The sequence below is a fragment of the Camarhynchus parvulus genome, chromosome 7, assembly GCF_901933205.1.
Source record: "Camarhynchus parvulus chromosome 7, STF_HiC, whole genome shotgun sequence".
In the NCBI taxonomy this organism is placed as follows: domain Eukaryota; kingdom Metazoa; phylum Chordata; class Aves; order Passeriformes; family Thraupidae; genus Camarhynchus; species Camarhynchus parvulus.
This window is the reverse complement of record NC_044577.1, coordinates 15,328,023-15,349,659: the sequence shown is the minus strand read 5'-3', so window position 1 is coordinate 15,349,659 and position 21,637 is coordinate 15,328,023. Positions and strand designations below refer to the sequence as shown.

The window sequence follows — 21,637 nt, the reverse complement described above, 5'->3', positions numbered from 1 at the left end:
GTCGGAAGCGGCCGCGGGGCGGCGGGGCAGGGAGCGCGGCCGGGCGCGCATGGGGGATGCAGAGCGCCCCGCGGGGCGGGCGGCGCCGCCGGAGCCGCCGCGGCCGCCGCGCCTGAGCTGAGCGGCTCCGCCTCCGCGCGGGGGAGGCAGCGGTGGGGCCGGGAGGGGAGCGCCATCCCCGCGGCGGCCGCGGCCGCCCGTTCCCCGCGGCGGAGCAGGAGGATGCGGCCCGGCGCCGGGCTCTGAGCGATGGAGGGGGTCCTGTACAAGTGGACCAACTATCTAGCGGGTAGGCGCGGGGGCTGGGCCCGGGGTGGCGGTTGGGGCTCGGCTCGGCTTTGGCCGTGGTGCGCCGCTGCTGTTGCTGCTGCTGAGCCTCGGGGGGTCCCGGCGTCCTGCGGGCGGCCGGAGCTGTCGGTAGCGCGTTGGCTGAGACATTGGTGCTCGGAGCCAAGTCCCGGCGAGCGGCCGAGCGTCGCCACGGAGGCGGCCCTGTGGCGGCGGTGGCCTGCAGCCGGCTCCGGGGCCGGGCCGGGTGGGCAGCGCCAGGGCTCCTCGCTCTGGCCGGTGCGGGCGGCGGCCGGGCCGGGTGAACCACCACTGCCCCGGCAGCCGCACGGAGCTGAGCCCGGCCCTGGCCTTCTGCTCTCGCGACATGGAGTGCCCCTTGCCGAGTTAATCAGAGACTCTCTCGGGACAGCGAGCTCCTGTATCCCAACCTGGAAAGCACATGATGGACATCAGTTTCATTAAATGTGTTTTGGGAGGCGCTGCAGACAAAAAGTGCACCGAATATCAGCATTTGCCTTGTTCTCTTTGACTGATCTTCTGCTGTAATAGAGACACCATCTCCCTCTGGGGCAGGCAGTGGTGTCAAGATGAAACATTTCTCCTCTGCCACTGTGATAGGACTAATTGTCTCTCCCAAGCAGATCAGCACTGGATCACCTACCATGCTTTATCGTGCCTCTTGCTACACTGCTTTGCCCTCTGGTTCTTCAGCACTTCATATGGGGAATTCTGTGTCAGCATATGCAGGTTGGGAATGTGGTGTGAAACTTGGTTCTGAGGGATTATAAAATGTGGGCCACGTTGTGAGGATTATATGGATGTGCTGTGAAATGAAGTGTACAGAGCATAATCTTGCACTTTTCAGAGCAATTATGTGTCCACAGATATGGGCCTTCTGATAAAAGGGAGCAGTTGTACTGTGATTAAATAGATATTTGATGTCTTTGTCTCTTCTTCACAGTAACTACAGAGAAAACACATAGAGGGAAAGTTGTGGTTATGAGAGAAAGAATGAGCAAAAAGTTGTTTTCAAAACAATGAAAGTTGTCACTTTCACTTACATTACTGAAAACGTTGCTGTAGGAAAAGATAAATGGATAAAGGCAATGAACTCTTGTGGTGTTTGCTCCTCTTTTAAGTCTGTTATTCAATAAGCAAATACTCAACAGTAGCTGTGAATGCTATACATACCATGGACTGTTAGCATGCAGATTACTTCTACTGGAAGCCAGTAGTCCTCTAAACCAGTGAACTTCAGAACCCTTCTTTAGGTTTTCACATAACAGTAGTCTGGTTATAGAGTGGCTTTGGTCTTCAGACTGCATAGATTGATTACTTCTTGGTGTGTTACAAGAATAATTTAATGTTTGCCTCTTTTGTTAATGTTTTATCAGCCAAACAGATGAATTTTATTTACAATTTAGGAATTAGACTAAACTTTCTCTTATTTTTGGTCTCTAGGTTGGCAGCCTCGGTGGTTTGTTTTAGACAATGGGATATTGTCATACTATGATTCCCAGGATGATGTTTGCAAAGGCAGCAAAGGAAGTATAAAGATGGCTGTGTGTGAAATAAAAGGTAAGAACTAATAGATTTCTGCTTGAGAAAATTTTAGCTGCCATGGAAATAGAAAAGATCACCAACCATACATTTTTGCATCACATATTTTTCCTCCTCTGTTTTTGTTTACCTATAGTCCAGTGTGTCAGCTTCATAGTTCACAGATAATAATGAATTATCACAGATATTAATAATTAATATTATCAATATTAATAATATTCATTATCACAGATAATAATGAATTATTAATGTATGATAATAGTTAATAGAGTTCTGTGTTGAGATTTAGAACATACCATTTGTTACTTTTTGTTTTTAATAGTTATGTGCACATGGTTCATGCTTGAAGTTAAGAACTAAGCTAGCTGCTTAGTTCTACTGCTTTTTCCTCTTATGACCAGGGATAGAGACTGAGTCATGAAAGCCAGTTTTCCAGAAGAGCAGCAGCAGTGATCCAAAAGTGGAGATTTTTGTAAACCAGAAGTATTTAGTCTTTTGGTTTCTTGAGTAATTTTTACTTTTGTCACTGTTAGCAGCTGCGCACATGCACAGGCGATGGATGTATTTCAGACAGTAAGTGAATGGTTTGTTCTGAAGCAAGAGTTTAGTCTTTAGAGTATTCCTAACTGTAGGTCAGCCTCCTTGGCTAATAGCAAGGTGTTTTCTAGCTTCCTGTTGCTGTTGACTATGACTTTTTTCCAGATCTTCACAGGTGACTCAGCTTGTCATGTGGGTACCTTCATATTAAAAAGTGGAACTTACTTTACATGGCCCACCAAGTGGCCCAATCAATTTTTCATGTGGTAGTTCCTTTTTGTTAGTGTTTCTTTAGTGTAGATGAAATCAGTGATGTAAAGAGGGGAGGATCACTTTATAATTTTTTTTTCCTTTTGTCATTCCATTTGATTTTGCTTGTTATTTTGTTATTTTGGTGAAGAAAAGGGGGAGAAAGGCTGAGCAGCTTTGGGCTTGTCATTACTTAACAGTGGTGCTTTGTGATTTACTGTATTACTGTGGGATTATTATAAGCATTTAAAAACACTTTGAGCAGTATTTAATAAATGATTGTTACTCAGTTGAGGTTATTATTTCAATTTTTTTTCCTCTTCTATCACAAGTTCATGCAACAGACAACACAAGAATGGAGCTAATTATCCCAGGGGAGCAGCATTTCTATATGAAAGCAGTTAATGCAGCTGAAAGGCAAAGATGGCTGGTAGCACTGGGGAGTGCAAAAGCCTGTTTAGCAGATACCAGAACAAAAAAAGAAAAAGGTATGTATGTTACCTAGAGTAACTAGTTACTAGGTAACATTTCTTCAAATAATCGTAGTGCAAATATTGTGGTACAAAGTCTTTTAATAGAAATTGTAATTATTTGTAGTCATCTCTATGGTAAATTCCCCCTCAGTGTTAGAGTTAGAAGTCACCTCCATTGATCTCTTGTATCTTAAGAAGCTGAAATACTACAAGGTGTTGTTGTCACTAGAATAAACATATTGTTTGTAGTTGTTGTGAAGACATTTCATTTCTGATGTTATATTAACTCTTTATAGTAACTATTAATTTTTCCATAATTTCTCTTGAAAGGCTTAATGTAGCCGTTTCCAGTCATTCTGGTGGGTGGCATAAGTTTTATCCAGTATTTTTTTCAACATTACATAGCAGCCAAGAAAGATTTCAACTTTATTTTTCCTGATAATGTGCCTTTTTCATAATAGTAATTAAATTAGCACCAGTTATCCAAAAGTATTTTTTGCTTCAAGTGTAATTCTTGATTCATTGCAGAATCCAGTTTTCCTCAAAATCAAGTGGAGGTTTACGTGGATTTTTAAATTGATCTTTAAATGAAAAGTGCTTAAATATTACAATGTGTATGTACATAGTATGCAATAAATTGATATTTCCGTTTTTTTTCCATAGAAATAAGTGAGACCAATGAATCTCTTAAAACCAAAATGTCTGAACTTCGTCTCTACTGTGATCTTTTGATGCAGCAAGTTCATACCATACAAGAATTTGTTCACCATGATGAGTCTCGCTCTCCTCCCAGCATTGAGGTGCACAATTCTAGAATTTCTTTTCATTCCATTATATAATACACCTCAAGTTACTGTTGTCTTAAACCTTATTCATCTCCCCAGTGTTGGGAGACTTAACCTAAGGTCAGTTTTTGGATGCTTGTGTGTAGACGTACTAATAGAGATTTTCTGTGTGTAAAGTACCTGGATGGTTTAACTGTAATTGTGCCAGGGGTTAGGAACCAGTTGTGTTCCTGAGCCATTTGGTTGAAAGGCCAGTAGAGCTATCATACAAGAAATACAATATTTTGTCTTGTTTTGCATCTCTGTTCAAGTAGTTGAAACAATCTTAATTTGTCCATTTTTACTTTCTTATGTGGGATGGTATTCCATTTTCTTATCAATGAAAACTACTGTTCCGGGCATTGGAAACATGCAGTGTAGATATCTGTCTCTGAATGTGCAGAAGTACAATGCTAGAATGTATTCCTGCTTTTGTATGAAAGGACTGGAAACTGTGAATGACTTCATTCTTTGCACTCTTGAGCAGCATGTGAACAATGTTGTTGGTCCTTTTGTGCAAAGCTAGGGGTTGACACTTAGTCACAACAGAGCAAGTTTTCAGTTTAGGTAGGTGAAATGGACCTGCAGCTCCTTGCTCTAGAGTGAGAAAACTGTTCACACCTTCTGTGGCAATTCATTTGTTTCACTGAATGATCTTCTGATACCAGTTAGTCACTCTGAGACAAGCTTTGCAGTAAGGCATTGTTGGCTGCTACCCTAAAGAAATTCAGATGTCAGAAAGAAATTGCAATGCTGTCACATGTGTTTTCTTAAATTAGCTTTATGGTAAGGTGTTCCTTTGATTTAAAAAATGGGAAATATAAATTCTTAGTGGTAATAAAGGAGATTAGTGTCTGGGAGAGGTGGTGGAGGAAAGTTGTATTTGAATATTTTATTTGTTTTTCCTTGCTTATGCTTGTACTTTCATTTACTTTCAGAACATGAATGAAGCCTCTTCCTTGCTTAGTGCCACATGTAATACATTTATCACAACACTTGAAGAATGTGTGAAGATCGCTAATGCCAAGTTTAAGCCAGAAATGTTCCAGCTGCCTCACCCTGATCCCTTGGTTTCTCCTGTGTCACCATCACCTATTCAAATGGTTTAGACATTTTGAAATATTATCTTTTCTAAGTGTCATCCTGGTGGTTAGAGTGGGGGGAGGAGTGGCAGTATGCTATTGTTACATGCTATGATGTCCACAGTTGAAATCTTGACTGAGTTATAAATCAGTACTGGTCCCAAATATAAATCAGTTTTCTATTCTCAGTCTTTTGCTTTGCATTTGCTACCCTTTACATCATCAGAGTAGTTTATCATATGTGTCAAGGCCCTGTAATGAGGTATCTCATAAATGAATGAGGTTTAACTTTTCCTCAGTTCAACTGTTTGGTTTTTTTGGAGTGCTAACTATACACTGATCATAAAAATTACATAACTTCACCTCTTGCTTAAGTGGTTTGTGACTTGAAGCACTTTAGCTTCAAAAGATAGCATATGTTTCAGAGTATGTAATTTAAGATGTTTGTATTAATATATCATTCCCTTATTTAGCAAAAAGATATATCATGATAAAGATATTACTTGCATAACTATTCAATTAATTCCCTTAGAAGGACAATGTATGAGGAATCAAATGCTTTCTCAGTTCTGTGTATGTATTCCAAGATGAGCTGTATTGTGCAATTCTGTTGTGAGAATCTCTTTCCATATGGATCTCTCATCTCTTTATCTTCAATCACTTTACTTATAAAGCTGATCATTATGATTTAAAATAGTAACTTTCTTTGATATGCATAGAGATTTGACAGTAATAGCAGAGAAACCACAAGGAATCAAGAGGCATAATTTGGCTTTATTGTGTAATGAGGAATTTGAACTTCCATTTGGTAAAGGAAAAATGTCTTGATACTTCTGTACATCATAGCAATTAACAATGGCTCCTTGAGGAGCTTCAGTGAAAGAGGGAATGAATTCCATAGATAGGAGGTAGCATCTTTTTGTAGTAAACTATTTCCTGTGTGAATGTTCTAAAACTTTTAATATTTATGGCAATCCATATATTTTCATATAGTTTAATCAGATTTTTAACTGAGAGTGGGTGCTTGTTATTAAAAAAATATTGCCATCTCTCTTTGTAAAGACTGTAAATAAAGTAAGGAGTAATGTAGATATCCATATCATTCTTCTGAGTAACTTGTGACATTTTTGGTGTTGTTTGTTCTTTGGAATTTTTTTTCCCCTAGATGAAGCGTTCCATTAGTCACCCTGGTCCTTGCTATTCAGAAAGGTAATTTTCTGTTTCCTTAGGTTTTTTTCTTGTGTCTCAAAAGACCTCCCTGAACTTGCTAGCATTAAAATCAAAATGTGAGAAGAATTGTTTGCGTGGAGAAAAAATTAAAAATCATAAATTGATCTAATATTAAAAACAAAAGGTGCAGATTATCAGCTGTTGGTGGTAGCTGCTGTTTTTAATACAGTACCAAAATTTCATCATGCTAGAAGCTTTATGCGAATGGCTTGTTTTGACAAGTTCATGAAATTAGAGCTTGAAACGCTAACATTATTTTTCAGTCAGTATTTCAATTTCTCAAATTATTTCCTTCATTTTTATTTCCACTTTCAGGCTTTGCAGTCGTGAAACTAAGATTGTTGACTGTGCTATTTTTAGTCTGCTATGGTAGACTAGCAAAAAATTAATCCTGACAATTTAATCTAAGCACTAAAGTTATTTCCAATTTAAAGTATATAAAATTGATTGGGTGGGAAATAACCAAAATTATTTCAAATTTAAAGTATATGAAATTTGTGTGCATTGTTACAGATTTTGCTTACTAATAGATCTCACTTCCTTTGTAGGATTAATCACTCTGTAAAAGAACCAGGTTCATCTCTTCACCGATTTTCTCAGCGGCGCAGAAGAACATATTCGGATACAGAATCTTACAGTGATACACCTTCTGAAGAGTCTCAGAGTAAGTTTAAAAGGGAGGGAGTTTTTGTATTTTTCAGTACAATTTATTTCCCTGTTCAGACCAGCACTGATATTGGCATGAGGAAAAATGTTTTATTTGTAAGATTCCTATATTATAAATCAGAGCACTTGTATAGTTTGTTACCTGGTTGACTTGGGCTGGCTTCCATCCATATTACAAATGATCTGGCAGCTGGAGTAGTCATATGAAATCAATGGGATTACTGGCAAGATAAAATTAAGACTTACCTAGAAAAGGGATGTTTGTTCACATAAATGATTATCTGGTAAGTCATGTGGAAATTGCTGTTTGCCACCTGCTTATTGTCACAGAAGAAATTACCTTTTTTTGACTTCTGTGAGTTGCAGGGATAGTTCACTCAGTGCATTGAGGAAAAGTCATTCATTTCAGTGGCTTCTTGCATTTTGTAGAGAACAGCACAGCTCTGAAGGCACACATCCTTGCCGATAATAAAGATCATGATCAGAATTTAGTCCCTCCTGATTAGATGGGCTGAATTAGTAGTCAGTTCTTTGGTGGTTTTTCCTTCTGAATCTTGCTGGCATTTTGACTCCATTATAACTCCTCTCAAGCAGACTTTAACTTGACTAGTTCTTCTGATTGCTTATATTTAGGAAATACTTTACAAATACAATAACTGACAGATTGGATGATACTTTCGGGGATTGAAAATTAAATACTTAATTGATCTCTTTGTAGGATCTGCCCATTGTTCTAGAGGTGCTGTCAATGGAGATCTGGTATCATCAACCATTCCTGAAGAAAGTAAATCAGTGTCAAAGGAAAGATCTGAACTGGAAGAGACTCTTTCATCCTTTTCCTCCTGAAGCAACTGAAAGTATTAAATTTTCTATAAATAATGCTATGCAAAAGCTGCTGTAATTATACTGTTGTTATAGGAAGTAGTTATTTCCCTTTTTAGAAGGATTTCTCTGCACTTTATAGAATAACGTAAATACTATCTTTGAAGTGTATTTTATCTTTATATAGTTTATTTGCAAGAGTATTTTCCTAATATTTCACAGTTTGAATGTGCATTTTTTGGAACAAATGATGGCTTTAACAGATAAGCATCCACATTTGTAAATGCAGCTCTTTTTAAAAAAAGTGTGGAGATCTGACCGATATGTTAGTAAACAAGCATTATAAAATTCAGCAAAAAGTTTTCATTTTTTTGGAGAAAATGCAACTTGTGCCATGGGCCTCTTGGTCATTTGTACCAGGTCATCCACCTGGAGCTGTGATTAGCCCCACAATGGCTTTTTTTTTGCCATTGTAAGGGCTGTGGGAATGGGCACTAATGGCTCTGCTCCAGCAGCTTGGCAGTAATTGATATTGCTGCCTTTAAAAACACAAGGATATACATAATCCAGTCCATATTTTTAGGCAATGAAAGTAGAAATATTTAGTGTATTTTTCTAAACAAATGTATAAAAATAACTTAATATGAAGTATTTGTACCAAACATGGGATATTTAATAGTTTTTATTTATTTATTCTTTTTTGCATCAAAAATTTCTACCTACTTTCACTACTAAAGGTCTAAAGATCTACTGAAAGCTTCAAAATGTGCATAAATAGTTTCTGGAGTGTGTAGCATCACAAATAATTAATACAGTGCTGTTAAGATCTACTCTGCTTACTTAAGATGTGTTTTTAGCAAAGTGATAAAAACAAGAGCTGAAACGTTAGACTGTTCTAAGCTGCTGTAGTAATGAATATTTGTATCTATATATGTTTTATTTATGACATATTTATACAAAAGAAGGGTCTGTTTTTGCAGCTCCTTTATTTGAGGATGGTATACACCAGAAGATGGATTCTGCTCTCAGTTACATCAGTGTAAATTTGCATTAACTGTAAGTGAGGTCAGAGTCTGACTCTCTTAATGAGTAATATAGTACAATAGTGCCTACTAGCACCTTGGTCAAGAAGGTTGTTAATATTAGCATTGTAAGCTTTTGGGGATTTTTGGGGTGTTTGTTTAGGGATGAACTTGGTCTATGAAGTCTTAGCTGTAGAGCACTTAAAGCAAGCCATTTACTGTTCTTGATTTACACAATTGCTAAATAAATGTACAGGGTTTTTTGTACTCAAGCACATACCAAAATCTGTTTTTATAATCAGATCTTTAATTTGGTTTAACTAGTCTTCCTTTTGTGTATATAAATTATTTGAAGCAGGCTGGAAAGAACAGATGGGAATAGTAGCTTTCCTTATAAATTTTTGGAATACTGATTTATCTAAATCAAAATAGATCCAAATATTGAGGAAAAACATATGAGCTGTTGGCCTTATATAAAATGCCAGTTTATAAAGCATTATGTCAGGTTCAAGTGGAATAGAATGGTTTGTAAAAGGGATTTGTGGATACCAGCTCAGAGCTGTCATTTGTGCTCAGTTCTGTCAGTTTTCATGCAAACTGGCATATGCATATCAGCCACACACATGCTTGTACATTTTTTTCTGAATGTTTGCTTTAATGTATTCTGTATGACATGACAAATGTAAAAATAAGTATTAAAGATGATGTTCAGAGAAGTAAACTACATACTGCAATGAGTGTTGTCTTGAATAATACACTGTCAGAAGTGCTTTTTGAAACTTCACTGAGGTTTCAGCCTGCTTCTGCACTGTTACTTACATGTCACAGTGACAGATACCTTTTCTGCTTCCACCTACTATGAAGAAAAGAGGCTGGACTCCATGTTGTGCTAAAACAAAGTGAGACTGATCAGTGAATGTAGTAGTAAGTATTAATTTTAAATACTGCCACAAGACAAAAGTTGTTGTGATCACATCCAAGCACAAAATTTGCATGTAATTACTTCAGTGCTGTTTTGAGGTTTTCTAGGCCCACCAAGCCATCATTTCAGCTTTATGTATATATGTGTGATATGTTTCTATTAAATCAGCCTTTATATAGATACCCATGCCAAACATCCTAAAATATATTTCAGTGAAATTAGTGAAGATAATATGCTGTCATACTTTCGGTAACTGGAATTAAGAAATAGTTTCTGAAAATTATCTGGCTGAATCACAATGATCCATGCAAAGACAGACTAAAATTACCTGGCTGCTCTTAGATATTTAATTTCCAAATTTATGGGACAGCTTATCAGGAATGCCTGATTGTATCATTCTTGCTAGTGCAGAATGAGAGCTGAGCCTCAACAGCATAGGTAGTTAGTACTTCTAGTTTTGATCTCACATGCTTCTGAGACCAGTCTGAAACTAGCTCAAATTTCATCACCTAAAGAATATAAGCATGGGACATATATTTAGATAAAAAGCAGTAACTTCAGTTATATCTCTAAAGTTCCTAACATCAGATAATGAGAAATAGAATGCTTAGAAATTACCAGCTCCAATTATAAAGAATTAATGGTAAGGCACTCAGTGATTTGGAGAGCTATGAATACTGAGATTTCAATGTTCAGGGGCTTTTAAAGTACTGGAAATTAATGTTATTATGTCTTTCAACTTAGTAATTCAGCTTCACTTTTTAAACTTTTTTTCGTCAGAGAAAGCAATCTTTGAGATTGCTTCAGTGGTTGCTTCTGCAAAAAATGTTATTCCTTACTTAAAAATTGAAATCACACCTATTTGTTTTTGTTGAGATCATTTTCACAAATTATAAAATTGAGTTTTGCTACACCCCTATCACTGAATATTCTAGTGTAAGCTGTTTTTCCTGTTGGTGCAAATTAGAAACTTTTAAAAGGGGTGTGATACCTGAATAAAGGAAATGTCTATGTCTGAAAACCAGCTAAAATGCAATAAAATTAATCTCTCAGTGTTATTATGACTCTCCACCATTACAGTTATTTTTCTCAGGCTGCCACATGTAAAATGTTAGTAGAAAATACATAGTTCTATAGTAGGATTTGTACAGCAGCTCACAGAGCTTTGTTAAAAAGTTTTTCCTTATGCATCAGCGCTCAGGAAACATGAGTGCCAAAGGCTTTTATACACTGTATCGGTGGTGAGATATTTTTATATACTTGGTCCTATGGTACAATAGATCTGATCTGTCTGTCTAAGAGAGCAAATGTCAGTTTATATAGTTAGAAATCCCAGTATTTGACCTGGGTATAATAAGTAAATAATTCAAAATGTTTATTTCTCTTCATCCAGTGGCTGCTTAATCTGTTGTCTTGAAAAATGTTATTCTTAGGGATGTGTTCTGTGCAATGGAATATCAAAGCTTTGGGTTGTGACTCCAGCAGTGTCACTCTAGGTTAGCATTTGCTTAGCAGTCTGGTGGAAAAACACTGGCTCAGCTGGTTGGCCTGTAACATTATCTATTCAAGCTGTGTTTCAGCAAAGCCCCTAAGTATTTTAGATCCTATTTTTAGACATGAGTGACTCATCTGCCGAAAGTGCTTGCTGCAGTGCTGTGCAGAGTCGGGCCAGAGAGGTGCTGGCAGGATGAACTTGCTTACACCATCACACACAACAGCACACAGCGTGTTTCCTCTTCACTGACTGAGTGTTTTGAGACTCAGTAGAGGCCATGTGAGATTGAGTTTCCAGTAGCCTTTGTGTAGAAGAGGCCATGGTTAAATCTGCAGATGCTGGCTATCACTTATCTCTTTCTGCTGAGATAATTAAATATGTAGTGTGTTTTTAGTGTTAGCTTTATTATGTGCCTGTGTACGCAAGTTACTTGTTAGCTAAACAAGACTGTACCTATGCATTTTTTTCTTGTATTGAGTTTGTTGGATGGGGTGTTTTTAAACATCTAAAGAAACGAGAACTAGAAACTTTCCTTAGGGTTTTTTTTTTCCTTTGAATGGTTTAAAGATTAAAATAAACAGCCTTTTAAACTTGATTTTTTAAACTTTTCTCCCTAAGGAAGAAATACCATGCCCTCTTAAACACTTTCATACTTAAAATTATTGCTTCCATCACTTCAAAAAAATTTGGATTAGTCCTGACCCAGAGCTTAGCTTTTCTGAAATCCTTATTTTTACCTTAGTCCTTGTTTTGTCGCTATTTCTTAGCTTTCCTGCATAATTTGGATAGAGAGTGATAATATATAGGGTTATAGGAAAGTATAAAAAAGATTGTATAGTGAGTCTTTTTGGAATGGGTTTTTAAACATTTTATCTGCTCTATTTCTTCTGATGAACTTGAGTTTGTTTGTGGTGTTTTGTTTTTTTTAGTGTTAGTGATATGTTGAGAATCACAGCGATGGCATCATGTTTGCTAAGTAATGCTCTTGCTCCACTTCAGAGAATTCTACAGCTCCTGAAGTGTTGCATTTCTGTGAATGTGTTTGCTCTCAAGCTTTTTCTACAGAGTGAATTCTAGAAGCAGACTTGCTCCTTTGACCTTGATACTGTTTTCCCCATAGATAACATATCCCAGCCCCTCCCACAGCCCTCCAAATGTGAAGCCAGGCTTTGCTCTGACAGATAAATCAGCTGACTTGTGGGATGAAGAATTGATTAATCACCCACTGCAGGTGACAGCTTGTTGGTCCAGGCAATTAGGGTCAACTAGTCTGTACAGGTTGAAGCTGCCAAAAAACCAAGACGGTGTAGAGGAAAGCCTGGAAATAACAGAAGGGTAAGAACAGCACAATGCTTAGACATGTGCTAGAATTTATCCTTTGTCAATAAGGAACCTATGAAGAACTTTTTTTTTGAAGTAACTTTCCAAGGCTGGCTGGCGGATAGGCTATTTTTGACAGATGGCTGGATTGTCAACAGTTAACTACCTGGTTTACATTGGAGAACTGCATTTCTGTCTCATCTTTTGTTTCAGCAACTCTTTTTCTGTAGTGCAGTACAGGAACTGTAAAAGCAGCGTAATAAATAAAGAAGGAGTCAACAGACTTTATGGTGCAGAAAGCATGCTTTATTTCAAATGAACAATTCTATCTCAAGGAGGTTCAACAGCTACTAAGCTCTATTACTACATTAGGAGAACTAAAGCAAATTGAAGTGCAGGCTGGTATTTGATGTTGTAGCAACAGTTTGTTTTCAAACTGTGGTTCATTGCTTAGTTGCCTGGAAGTGACTACTGGGTGTCTAATACTACCACACAAACTCACTCACTGCACCCTAAGAACCTCCGAGATGGGGTACTGCTGCTGCACTTGAATACCTAAATAGCTTTGTTGATTAAGGGGATGGCCAGGTGATGTTACTTTTTTAAAAGCTATTCAGGCAGTCAGTATGTCAGAAACAGTACACAGTGGGTGAACAAAGTGCTGGCCGTTCGCACTTTGTCCAGAAATTGTCAGTCAGGTAGGAAAATTATGACATAATCAGATCCAATGTAAAACATTAAAGCAACGCTTACAGGAGGGTAATTGCAAACATCACCAATGCCTTACATTTCTGATTCAACATAAATATTTGTGCACGTATGAAATACTGTGCACAGTATCATGTCTTAGGTGTAGGTAATCTTCAACAGGGAGCCTCTCTACCTGTTGAGGCATTCTTAGACATCAACAATGAGTTGAGGCGCAAAAATTAGTTAAATGTTGAGCAGGGTAGTCGTTTGCTAGGAAACTTTCCCCTGCCAACTATTAGTTCCAAAAGTTACATTTCAAAATGTCATAAAATAAGCGGTACAAAACTTCATAACCGTTAACTTCGGCTATATACAGTATGTACATGTCAGTGAAAAAAGTGGTTTAAATTCTTAGGTCAATAATGACTATAAGTCATAATGTATAGATCTGGACTTTGTCTCGTTCAGGTAGGTAAAAAAATATTTTTCTTTTATATTTACATATCAGATATTTCAGTCCATATATGAATCACTTGTAAAAATACAAGTGTAAATAATACAGATTAAGCTCTCTAAGGTGATCGGATATTTATAGTCACAGTGGCAGAATCGGTACCAAATTCATTCCCTAAATTCAGAGTATAAAGTCCACCGTCGTTCTTCTGGACATCCATGATGATCAGGGTGGTTAGATCTTCACTGGTTTCGATGTGGAATCTGCCTTGCTGGTCCTGACTGGTAATTTTTCTCCCTCTGCAGTACCATGTTATTTCAGGAGCAGGTTCACCCGAAAAGGCGCAGGATAGTGTAAGAACTTTTCCTTCCTCAATGCTGATATCAGATGGGAGAGCTTCAATTTTGGGTGGTACTCCTTTATAAAACAGGAGAAGAAATACCAAGTTAGTCTATTTTCACTAAGCCATGAAGCAGCTTTACTCTGAGGACTACTTCAGGATAGCTGAAGCACTAACTCTACCAATAAATGTAATGCTCACCTCTCAGACCTGATTTAAGCATTTTACTAGTTGAACTCTCCAGTTGAGCCATGCTAGATTTCCCCATAATACTGCTGGAGCTCATCTCTACAAAGGATTCTTTCATGGAGGACATGCTTTTGGCAGACATGCTTTCAAATTTCATTTCAGTCATGCTGCTACGGCTGAAACTGCTGAATGAAGCCTCTTGTTTAGAAGAAGCCATTTGAAAGGACTGAGAAGAAAAACTTTCGTGCATGCTTGCGTCGCCACTGGTCTTCAATACTACCTCTTTCGGAGGTTCTTCAACTAGAGCTGAGGAGCATTGCAAACATAGAAGGAAAAAGTAACATCACATTAACTAACAAAGTCATGCAGTTCTATATGGTTAATTTTACAGAAATGAAGATGGCATACGTTGCTTTCAGTGGAAAACTGCAGTGGAGTATACATTTGTTTACAATCATTTGAGTCAGTGGAAAACTGCAGTGGAGTATACATTTGTTTACAATCATTTGAGTCAAGATATCCAAATCACAAGCAGTAATTTAGAAATTAAAAAATAGGCAATGAAACTTACAGTATGTATGAGCTTCAAGGAAAACCATACATACTTAAGAAAAAACAGGTCATCACGCAGTGTTTCTTATTAGAACAATTATTAGAATTAGACACTGAGAAATTAATTGTGTGTGCTCAGTTCATATTTGTAGAAGCTGTGAAACAATTTCAAGTTCTTAAAAACACAGAATAGTAAAATCTGTATTTCACTGCATTGTCTTGTAGCTATAAAGGGCATCAGGAAAGCTCAATCACTGCAGCTTTGCTTTAAACCCACACACAGTCATGCAAGCAAATCACAACCACACCTTGATGCTAGGAACTGGGATATGGTATAGCCAATAAAATAGTAAACCCAGTTCAATTAAGCTGCCATAAAAATCTTTAACTGTGGAATGACTTCATTTTTTTGTAACAGATTTTTTTAGTAAATGAGGAAAGAATAATTACCAGCACCAAGGTCTTAACATACTCATCCTAGAACAAATGCTTATAGCTTTCTTTTACCATGCACCTGTTGATGTAATAGAGCACTTCTGTGCTACTCTGGGTGTTAAAAAGATTTCTAATGCTGTTTTAGGGCTGCATATGTAATATTTAAAAGAAAGATGAATGTCTTAAAATACTGAAGTCAACACTGCCAGTGGATTTTATTGTAAGTCATTTTAGTAGACACAGCACAGCAAAAAGTTGTGACTATTCTGAACACAAAATCTGAAGAACAAACTTACGGAGTACAGTCAAAGATGCTGTAGCAGAACACTGCCCATGGTAATTTTTTGCCTTGACTGTGTATTTTCCAGTGTCACTCACAGTGGCATTTCGAATCTCAAGAGAATATATATTTTTAGAGCGAGATACTCTGAGATGCGATGAAACTGCAATCTAAGGAGGGGAACAAAAATGGTTTCATTAAGATAAATTTTATGAATAATTCTATTTTTACAAGTAAACATATTAAATTATTACTTACAGGTTGATTATTCTTTAACCACTCAACTTCAGGAGAAGGCTCCCCAGAGACTTCACAGGTAAACAACACGTCTTGTCCTTCATTGACATTTTGAGACTTCGGCTGCATGATGAATGCTGGTTCACTGGAGCGCTCTTTAGAAAGGGTCACAACATACTGGTATTTAATAATGCCTTCATCAGTTTTACCCTCACAGGTGAGTATACCTTCATCCTTATTACTGGCCTTTTTGATAGTTAGCGTGTGATCACTTCCAGAAACACCGTATCTGTAATCATCTGAATTTCTCAGCTCCATTCCATTCAGCACCCATTTTACTTCAGAGGCGCCAGGAATGTTGGCCTTCACTGTCACTTTTTGCCCTTCAGACATTGTCATTTTAGTTGAAGAAGCTGTAATTTCTGCTTTCATTTGTCTGACATCTTCTGTAACAACTGACTTTTTAATGACTTCTTGAACTGCAGATTTCTCTTCAGTTGCCACTACTGATTTCTTCTGGCTAGAAACCAGTAACTCATCTTCTTTCTGAACTGTTTTATGAGATTCAGTTACACCTCTTACCTGGGAATAGATATTTTTAAATACTTGGCCGGTAAACTGGAAGTTAGTTTTTGAAACACCTCCTTCCCCAATAATTTCACAGGTGTATTCTCCTTTATCAGATTCCATGAGCTCATGGATTTTGAGCTCATAAGTGCCATCTGCTGCATAATGAAACTTGAAATGATGGTCTTCTTTCAGTTTTTTACCATCCTTATACCAAGCCACTTCTCTGACACTTAAAACATTGCTTTCAACTGCACAGGATAACTTTACCTTATCTCCAAGAGTTTCTGCTTTCAGATGTTGTTTAATCTTTGGTGGAGAAGCAGTTGGTAATTGTACTTTCTCTGTTACCATTTTGTCTGCAGGTGGTGACTTAGCTTTTGGGGGACTGCTGATGGGTTCAGGAGATTTCACTCGTTTAGGGGACTTAACTGGCTCTGGTGACTTTACACGAGGCTCAGGGGATTTGATCCTTGGAGGTGATGTAATTGTTTTTTCAGGAATTTTTGTTCTTTGAATGGTCAAAGTAAAATGGGCTTCCTGTCTTCCTTCAGAGTTTTCCACCACAACAGTGTAACTTCCTTCATCTGATATCTGGACGGAAGAAATTTCAAAGGTAGACTTGTACTGTGTTCGTGTTACTTGGAAGCGCCTTGAAGAAACAATAGGTTGACCTGCACGGAGCCATGTTATTGTTGGTGCTGGTTCACCATCAACATCACAGGAAAATCTTGCAGTCTCCCCTTCAGAAACTGTGATTGACCGTGGCTTTGTAAGGATTGTTGCTGGCAGGGTGCTTTTAAATGCTTTGTGTGAAGTCCTTTCTTCCAGTGATTTTTTTTCAGCTGCAGTGACTTTTTCTTCAGAAGCAGCATAGTGTTCATAAGATAAAAGTGATTCTCTTGTTGATGACACTTCTGATTTGACCTCTCTTACTGAGGAACTTGCTTCTGTTTCAGAAGCTTTCTTAAACGAGGAGATTGCATATGCCTCTGTTTTTGTCAAGTCAGGCAAAATTGACCTTGGTACTTCTTCATCTCTCCTCTGGGAAGAGTATGTAGTGTAATCTCCTCCAGTAACATCTAGTGTTGCATAATCAGAGCATTCCCCTTTGTAGTTTGTGCATACAGCTCGGTATGTTCCACTGTCATCAATGTGGCAGTCGAGAATCTCCAGAGTTAATACACCACTCGTATTGGTGAAGTGTATCTTACTGCTCTCTTGGAGCTCAATACCGTTGTGGTACCATTTCACTTCGGCGGTTGGTTTTGACTGGACATTGAGAATGAACCTAGTATTATGGCCACATGGTACCCGGTGTGAGCGCATCCTCAGGGTAATGCGAGGAGCATGGTCAAGGGTGAAAGGCTGCTGAGTCAGCACTTCGTATTTCCTTTCCATCGTTTTTTGAGTTTTCAGAGCAGATTTCATGGACTCGTATCTAGAAAATATATCAAATCTTGCCATCCTCTCAAACCGGGAGAGAGATCTTTCACTAGAAACTGGGCTAGGTGAGCGTGGTCGAGTTCTCTCTGGTGTTGGGGATCTTCTCTCACTTTCTTCAGGAGGCCGTGAGCGAGGTCGAATTAATTCAGATACAGGACGCATCAACTCAATGTAAGTTGGAGAAAGGGATCTTCTTCTCCTTAGTAATCTAGAGGAAGGTGAAAATTCCCTGCGAGCATATTGCACCATTTCTATTTCTTCTTCTTCTTCTGATGTGATCTCAGTTATTTCTCTTTCCCTCCTTCTCCTGAGTCTACTCTTTTCTTCCTCTGCCATGTATTTAAGCTCACTCCTGTATCCAGAGAGTCGCTGATCAGTGCCAACAGGCCGGAGCAATTCTTCATCCTCCCGCTCATCCATTATTCTTTGCTTTTGTTTAGGTGGTCTGTAGGCAGCCCTATCATGACGTTGACGAAGCTCTGCATAGCTTGCACTTGTCTCAGCTTTAGTTGGAATGTGATAGCTTGAATACCTCAGCTCTCTTTTTCTTTCTTCCTCTGAACTGACCTGTGCTCCTGCAGTAGAATATCGAAGGGCAGACAGTTCAAAGCGTGGGGGGCTTCTACTTGGTGGGGAAGCAGAAAAGCCTAACTCCAGCTCCTCTTCAAGGCGCAGTCTTTCCTCTTCAGTTCTCTTCATGGCTAAGTAGTCATCTATCGGCATGAGCAATTCCTCATCAGACAAGTCACCAAGCGAGCGTCTTCTTGGTCTATAGTGATATTCATACTCTGGAGATGGGGTACGCCGGCGTGCTGGTCTCACAATTTCAAGATCGTCTTGTGTCAGCTTTGGTATGCGCCATTTAGGCTTGTACTGATCAGAAATGCGAGGCAGTGGCATCACATAGAATTGCTCCCACCTGGAAAGACGTATGCGTTTCTGGCGTTTCTGAACAGTCCTCTCAAGTTTTCCTGGCATTTCATACTGGTCACGCAGCCTCTTGTACCACTTCATGTCTGACAGAGGCACAAAGTGTTTAATTTGCTGATCTTCCTCAAGAGCAGCATGTTTGCGAGGCTCTGGGATCTCATATGGCATACGAAGTCTCCTTTCCTCCTTCTCCTTCTTTTCTTCTTTCTGAACTTCATATTCACCTTTAACAGTCTTTGTGCTAACAGCTGGTTTATATAAGATAGCAGCTTCTCTGAGAGCCTCTTGTGCAGTTTGTGTCAATGGAACAGCTTCAACCCCAGAAAGGATTTCTGCCATTCGTAAGGTCTTGTCAATTTGCCTCTGTACATGTTTCTCCCGCTCTTCTTCTGTCTTGTACTCACGCTTGACATATTTCAAGCGTTCAACTTTTAGATAAGCCTGACAGCTTGTAGATCCAGCACTGTTGGTAGCAGTAACTCTGTAGTAGCCACTGTCTTCTGGTAAAGTATCTCTGATGTGCAAAGCATAGTAATCTAAACCTTCATGAATTATATCAAAGTTGGGACCAAAGGATAGAGGTTGACCATCTTTCTCCCATGTCAATGTTGGTTTTGGCACACCAGATACCCTGATCTCAAAACTGACATTTTGGCCTTCTTGACATTCAGCATTTGCCAGCAGTCTTTTAAACATTGGCCTGAGTGTGGCATCTGCTGGAGGGGGATGCGGAATCACAGTCAGCTTAGCTTTGCAGCTGTCTTCACCGTATTTATTGCGTGCCACAATACTGTATTCAGCATCATCCTCTTCAGTGACATTATTGATGACAAGTTGATAAAGACCCTTGTCTGATTCGAAAGTATACTTCCTATCATCATCCCCAGGTTTGATTTTCTGGCCTGATTTGTACCATGTTAAGCGAGGTTCTGGGTGAACTGTTATAGTTACTCCAAACCTGACATTTTCTCCAACATATGCAGTGCGGTTATACAAAGGCAGAGTAAATTCTGGGGGATGCTCTAATAGTCTCATAGTATCAACCCGTCGTTTCACTTTTCTAACAGTTCTGCATCTGTAGTGCTCAGAAATTTCTCTCACACCTTTAACAAAAAGTTCTGCATAAGAGCTGTCCTCACCATAATCATTCACCACCTTGCATCTGTAGGTACCATCATCTGATTTAGAAACATCTTTGACATACATGGTTGCCACACCATCTTCATATTTGATTTCGTATTTCTCATTGTTTTCTAATTGCCTCATACCAAAGTACCATGTGACTTGTGTGGACTCATCATAGTTTTCAATTGTACATACATATTTAGCATGGCCTCCTTCTTCTGCAACATTATGCTTTATCTGCCCAGCAATAGGCCCAATGTCTATTGGGGCAACTTTAACTTTAGCCACTGTTATGCCTTTCTGGGATCTAATTGCGCCTCCACAGGAAATGCGGGCTACTGACACAACTGTGTTCCACTCCTTCTTTACTAGAGTTTGATAGTAACGCCTGTGCCTTAGGGTCTTAATAGTTTTGGTGCTGGTCTTTTCTGTCTGCTGTTTTAGCCACACGTGATTAAGCGCTTCAGCAGCTGTCATCCGAGATTTTCTTTCCTTTACAAGTAGGCGATCAATGAAGTCCATGGCTTCGATGCTTACGTCTTTGAATGCTTCATCCTCAAAGCTGTATTCAGCATTTAGAATATTTTCAATAACTTGTTGGTTTGTTTCAGCAATGAAAGGGTTAAGGCCACTGAGAAGTATGTATGTTAGAGCACCAACTGACCACATGTCTGTAGCTGTGCTGACCAAGTCATGGTGATGTACTTCAGGTGCATAATATTCAGGAGCAGTGAACTGGAGTCTAAAGCTGTCTCCAGGCCTCAGCTGTCTGGCTTGACCAAATTCAACAATTTTAATTACAGAGCTTCTTCTTGTGAAGTAAATAATATTGTCTGGTTTAATATCAAAATGTCCAATGCTATGACGATGTAAAAATTCTAGTGCATCACAGACCTGGCGTACGTAATTTACTATTTCTCTTTCATTAAGTTCGAATGAAGCTGTGCTAATTCTTTCAAAGATGTCAACCCCAGAAATGAATTCAAAGATCATGACCAACTCTTCTAGGCTCTCAAATGACTCATGAAGATACAGGATATTTCGGTGCCTAGCAATGTTTAGGATGGAAATTTCTTTCTTTACCAAAACTTGGTCTGCACCCTTTACTTTGACAAATTTGGCCAGGTAAGTCTTTTTTGAAACTGCCTCAACACAGCGGTGTGCAATACCAAACTGCCCACGTCCAAGTTCTTCTGCAATCATGTATTTGTCATAGAGCTCCTTTGTAGAATAGTGACCTGCTTTAGCTGCCGTAATTTCTCTGGTTTCATCAACTTCTTCATCATAGTTCAATACTCTGGTCTTATCTTCCTTTGTTACAATTGGATCAGTAGGTTCAGAAGGCTGACTTTGGCCAAACTTGTTCTCTGCAATTACACGGAACTGGTAGGTGGTCTTGCCAAATAGGTTCACCACTGTGTATCGTGTATCACGAGCTTGTGCAACACGAATCCATCGCTCTGCTGTTGTAGCACGTTTCTCAACAATGTAGTTTATGATCCTGCTTCCACCATCAGTAGCTGGTTCATTCCAGGTTAAGTTGACTGAATCCCTTGAAACGTCAGTTACCTTCAAACCTCTTGGTGGATCAGGCACATCAGCCACATCTAATTCAACTGTTTTTTGATCAATTCCAAATCTGTTTTTGGCACAAACAATGTAAAACCCTGCATCTTTCCTGTCAACACCATTTGGGAAAACAAGAGATGTGAATGACCGTGTAACAATGACTTGGTAGTGTCCATTAGTATCTATGAGATCTTGTCCCTTCTGCCATGTGATCACAGGGGGTGGCTTGCCACTGAATGGAATCTTGATGCTCACCACTTCCCCTCGGAGGGCGTGAACAGCTCCCATGCCTTCCAAGTTTTTGGGCAAATGAATCTTTGCAGGAACTGG

General features: G+C 38.9%; 2 protein-coding genes across 25 annotated transcripts in view; one reads left to right on the top strand and one right to left on the bottom strand.

Moving 5' to 3' along the window:
- The first annotated feature begins 148 nt into the window (after positions 1 to 148).
- Positions 149 to 9,425, top strand: PLEKHA3 (pleckstrin homology domain containing A3). The gene is made up of 8 exons (XM_030952824.1): positions 149 to 289; positions 1,753 to 1,869; positions 2,970 to 3,125; positions 3,774 to 3,910; positions 4,873 to 5,037; positions 6,182 to 6,225; positions 6,795 to 6,910; positions 7,631 to 9,425. The coding sequence occupies exons 1-8, from the start codon at positions 250 to 252 to the stop codon at positions 7,756 to 7,758; spliced, it is 903 nt and encodes a 300-aa protein (XP_030808684.1). The 5' UTR covers positions 149 to 249; the 3' UTR covers positions 7,759 to 9,425.
- A 3,352-nt stretch (positions 9,426 to 12,777) lies between these two features.
- The window catches only part of TTN (titin), a 238,116-nt gene continuing 229,256 nt past the window's right edge, over positions 12,778 to 21,637 (bottom strand). For 22 of the 24 annotated variants that reach the window (XM_030952694.1, XM_030952698.1, XM_030952716.1 and 19 more), the window contains 4 exons: positions 15,692 to 21,633; positions 15,450 to 15,603; positions 14,179 to 14,472; positions 12,778 to 14,054 (listed from right to left, as the gene is read on the bottom strand). In XM_030952694.1, the coding sequence (XP_030808554.1) occupies positions 13,756 to 14,054; positions 14,179 to 14,472; positions 15,450 to 15,603; positions 15,692 to 21,633 (6,689 nt within the window). In that variant the 3' untranslated portion in view covers positions 12,778 to 13,755. The remainder of the gene's footprint in view (positions 14,055 to 14,178; positions 14,473 to 15,449; positions 15,604 to 15,691; positions 21,634 to 21,637) is intronic. The other 2 variants (XM_030952714.1, XM_030952707.1) reach the window with 2 other exon arrangements.

What these genes read in the sequence shown, in the direction of transcription:
- PLEKHA3 (XM_030952824.1), top strand. Translation starts at nt 250, where the DNA reads ATGGAGGGGGTCCTGTACAAGTGGACCAACTATCTAGCGG. An exon ending in GCTCTCCTCCCAGCATTGAG is followed by an intron (nt 3,911 to 4,872) that starts GTGCACAATTCT and finishes ATTTACTTTCAG; the next exon opens with AACATGAATGAAGCCTCTTC. An exon ending in GGTCCTTGCTATTCAGAAAG is followed by an intron (nt 6,226 to 6,794) that starts GTAATTTTCTGT and finishes CTTCCTTTGTAG; the next exon opens with GATTAATCACTCTGTAAAAG.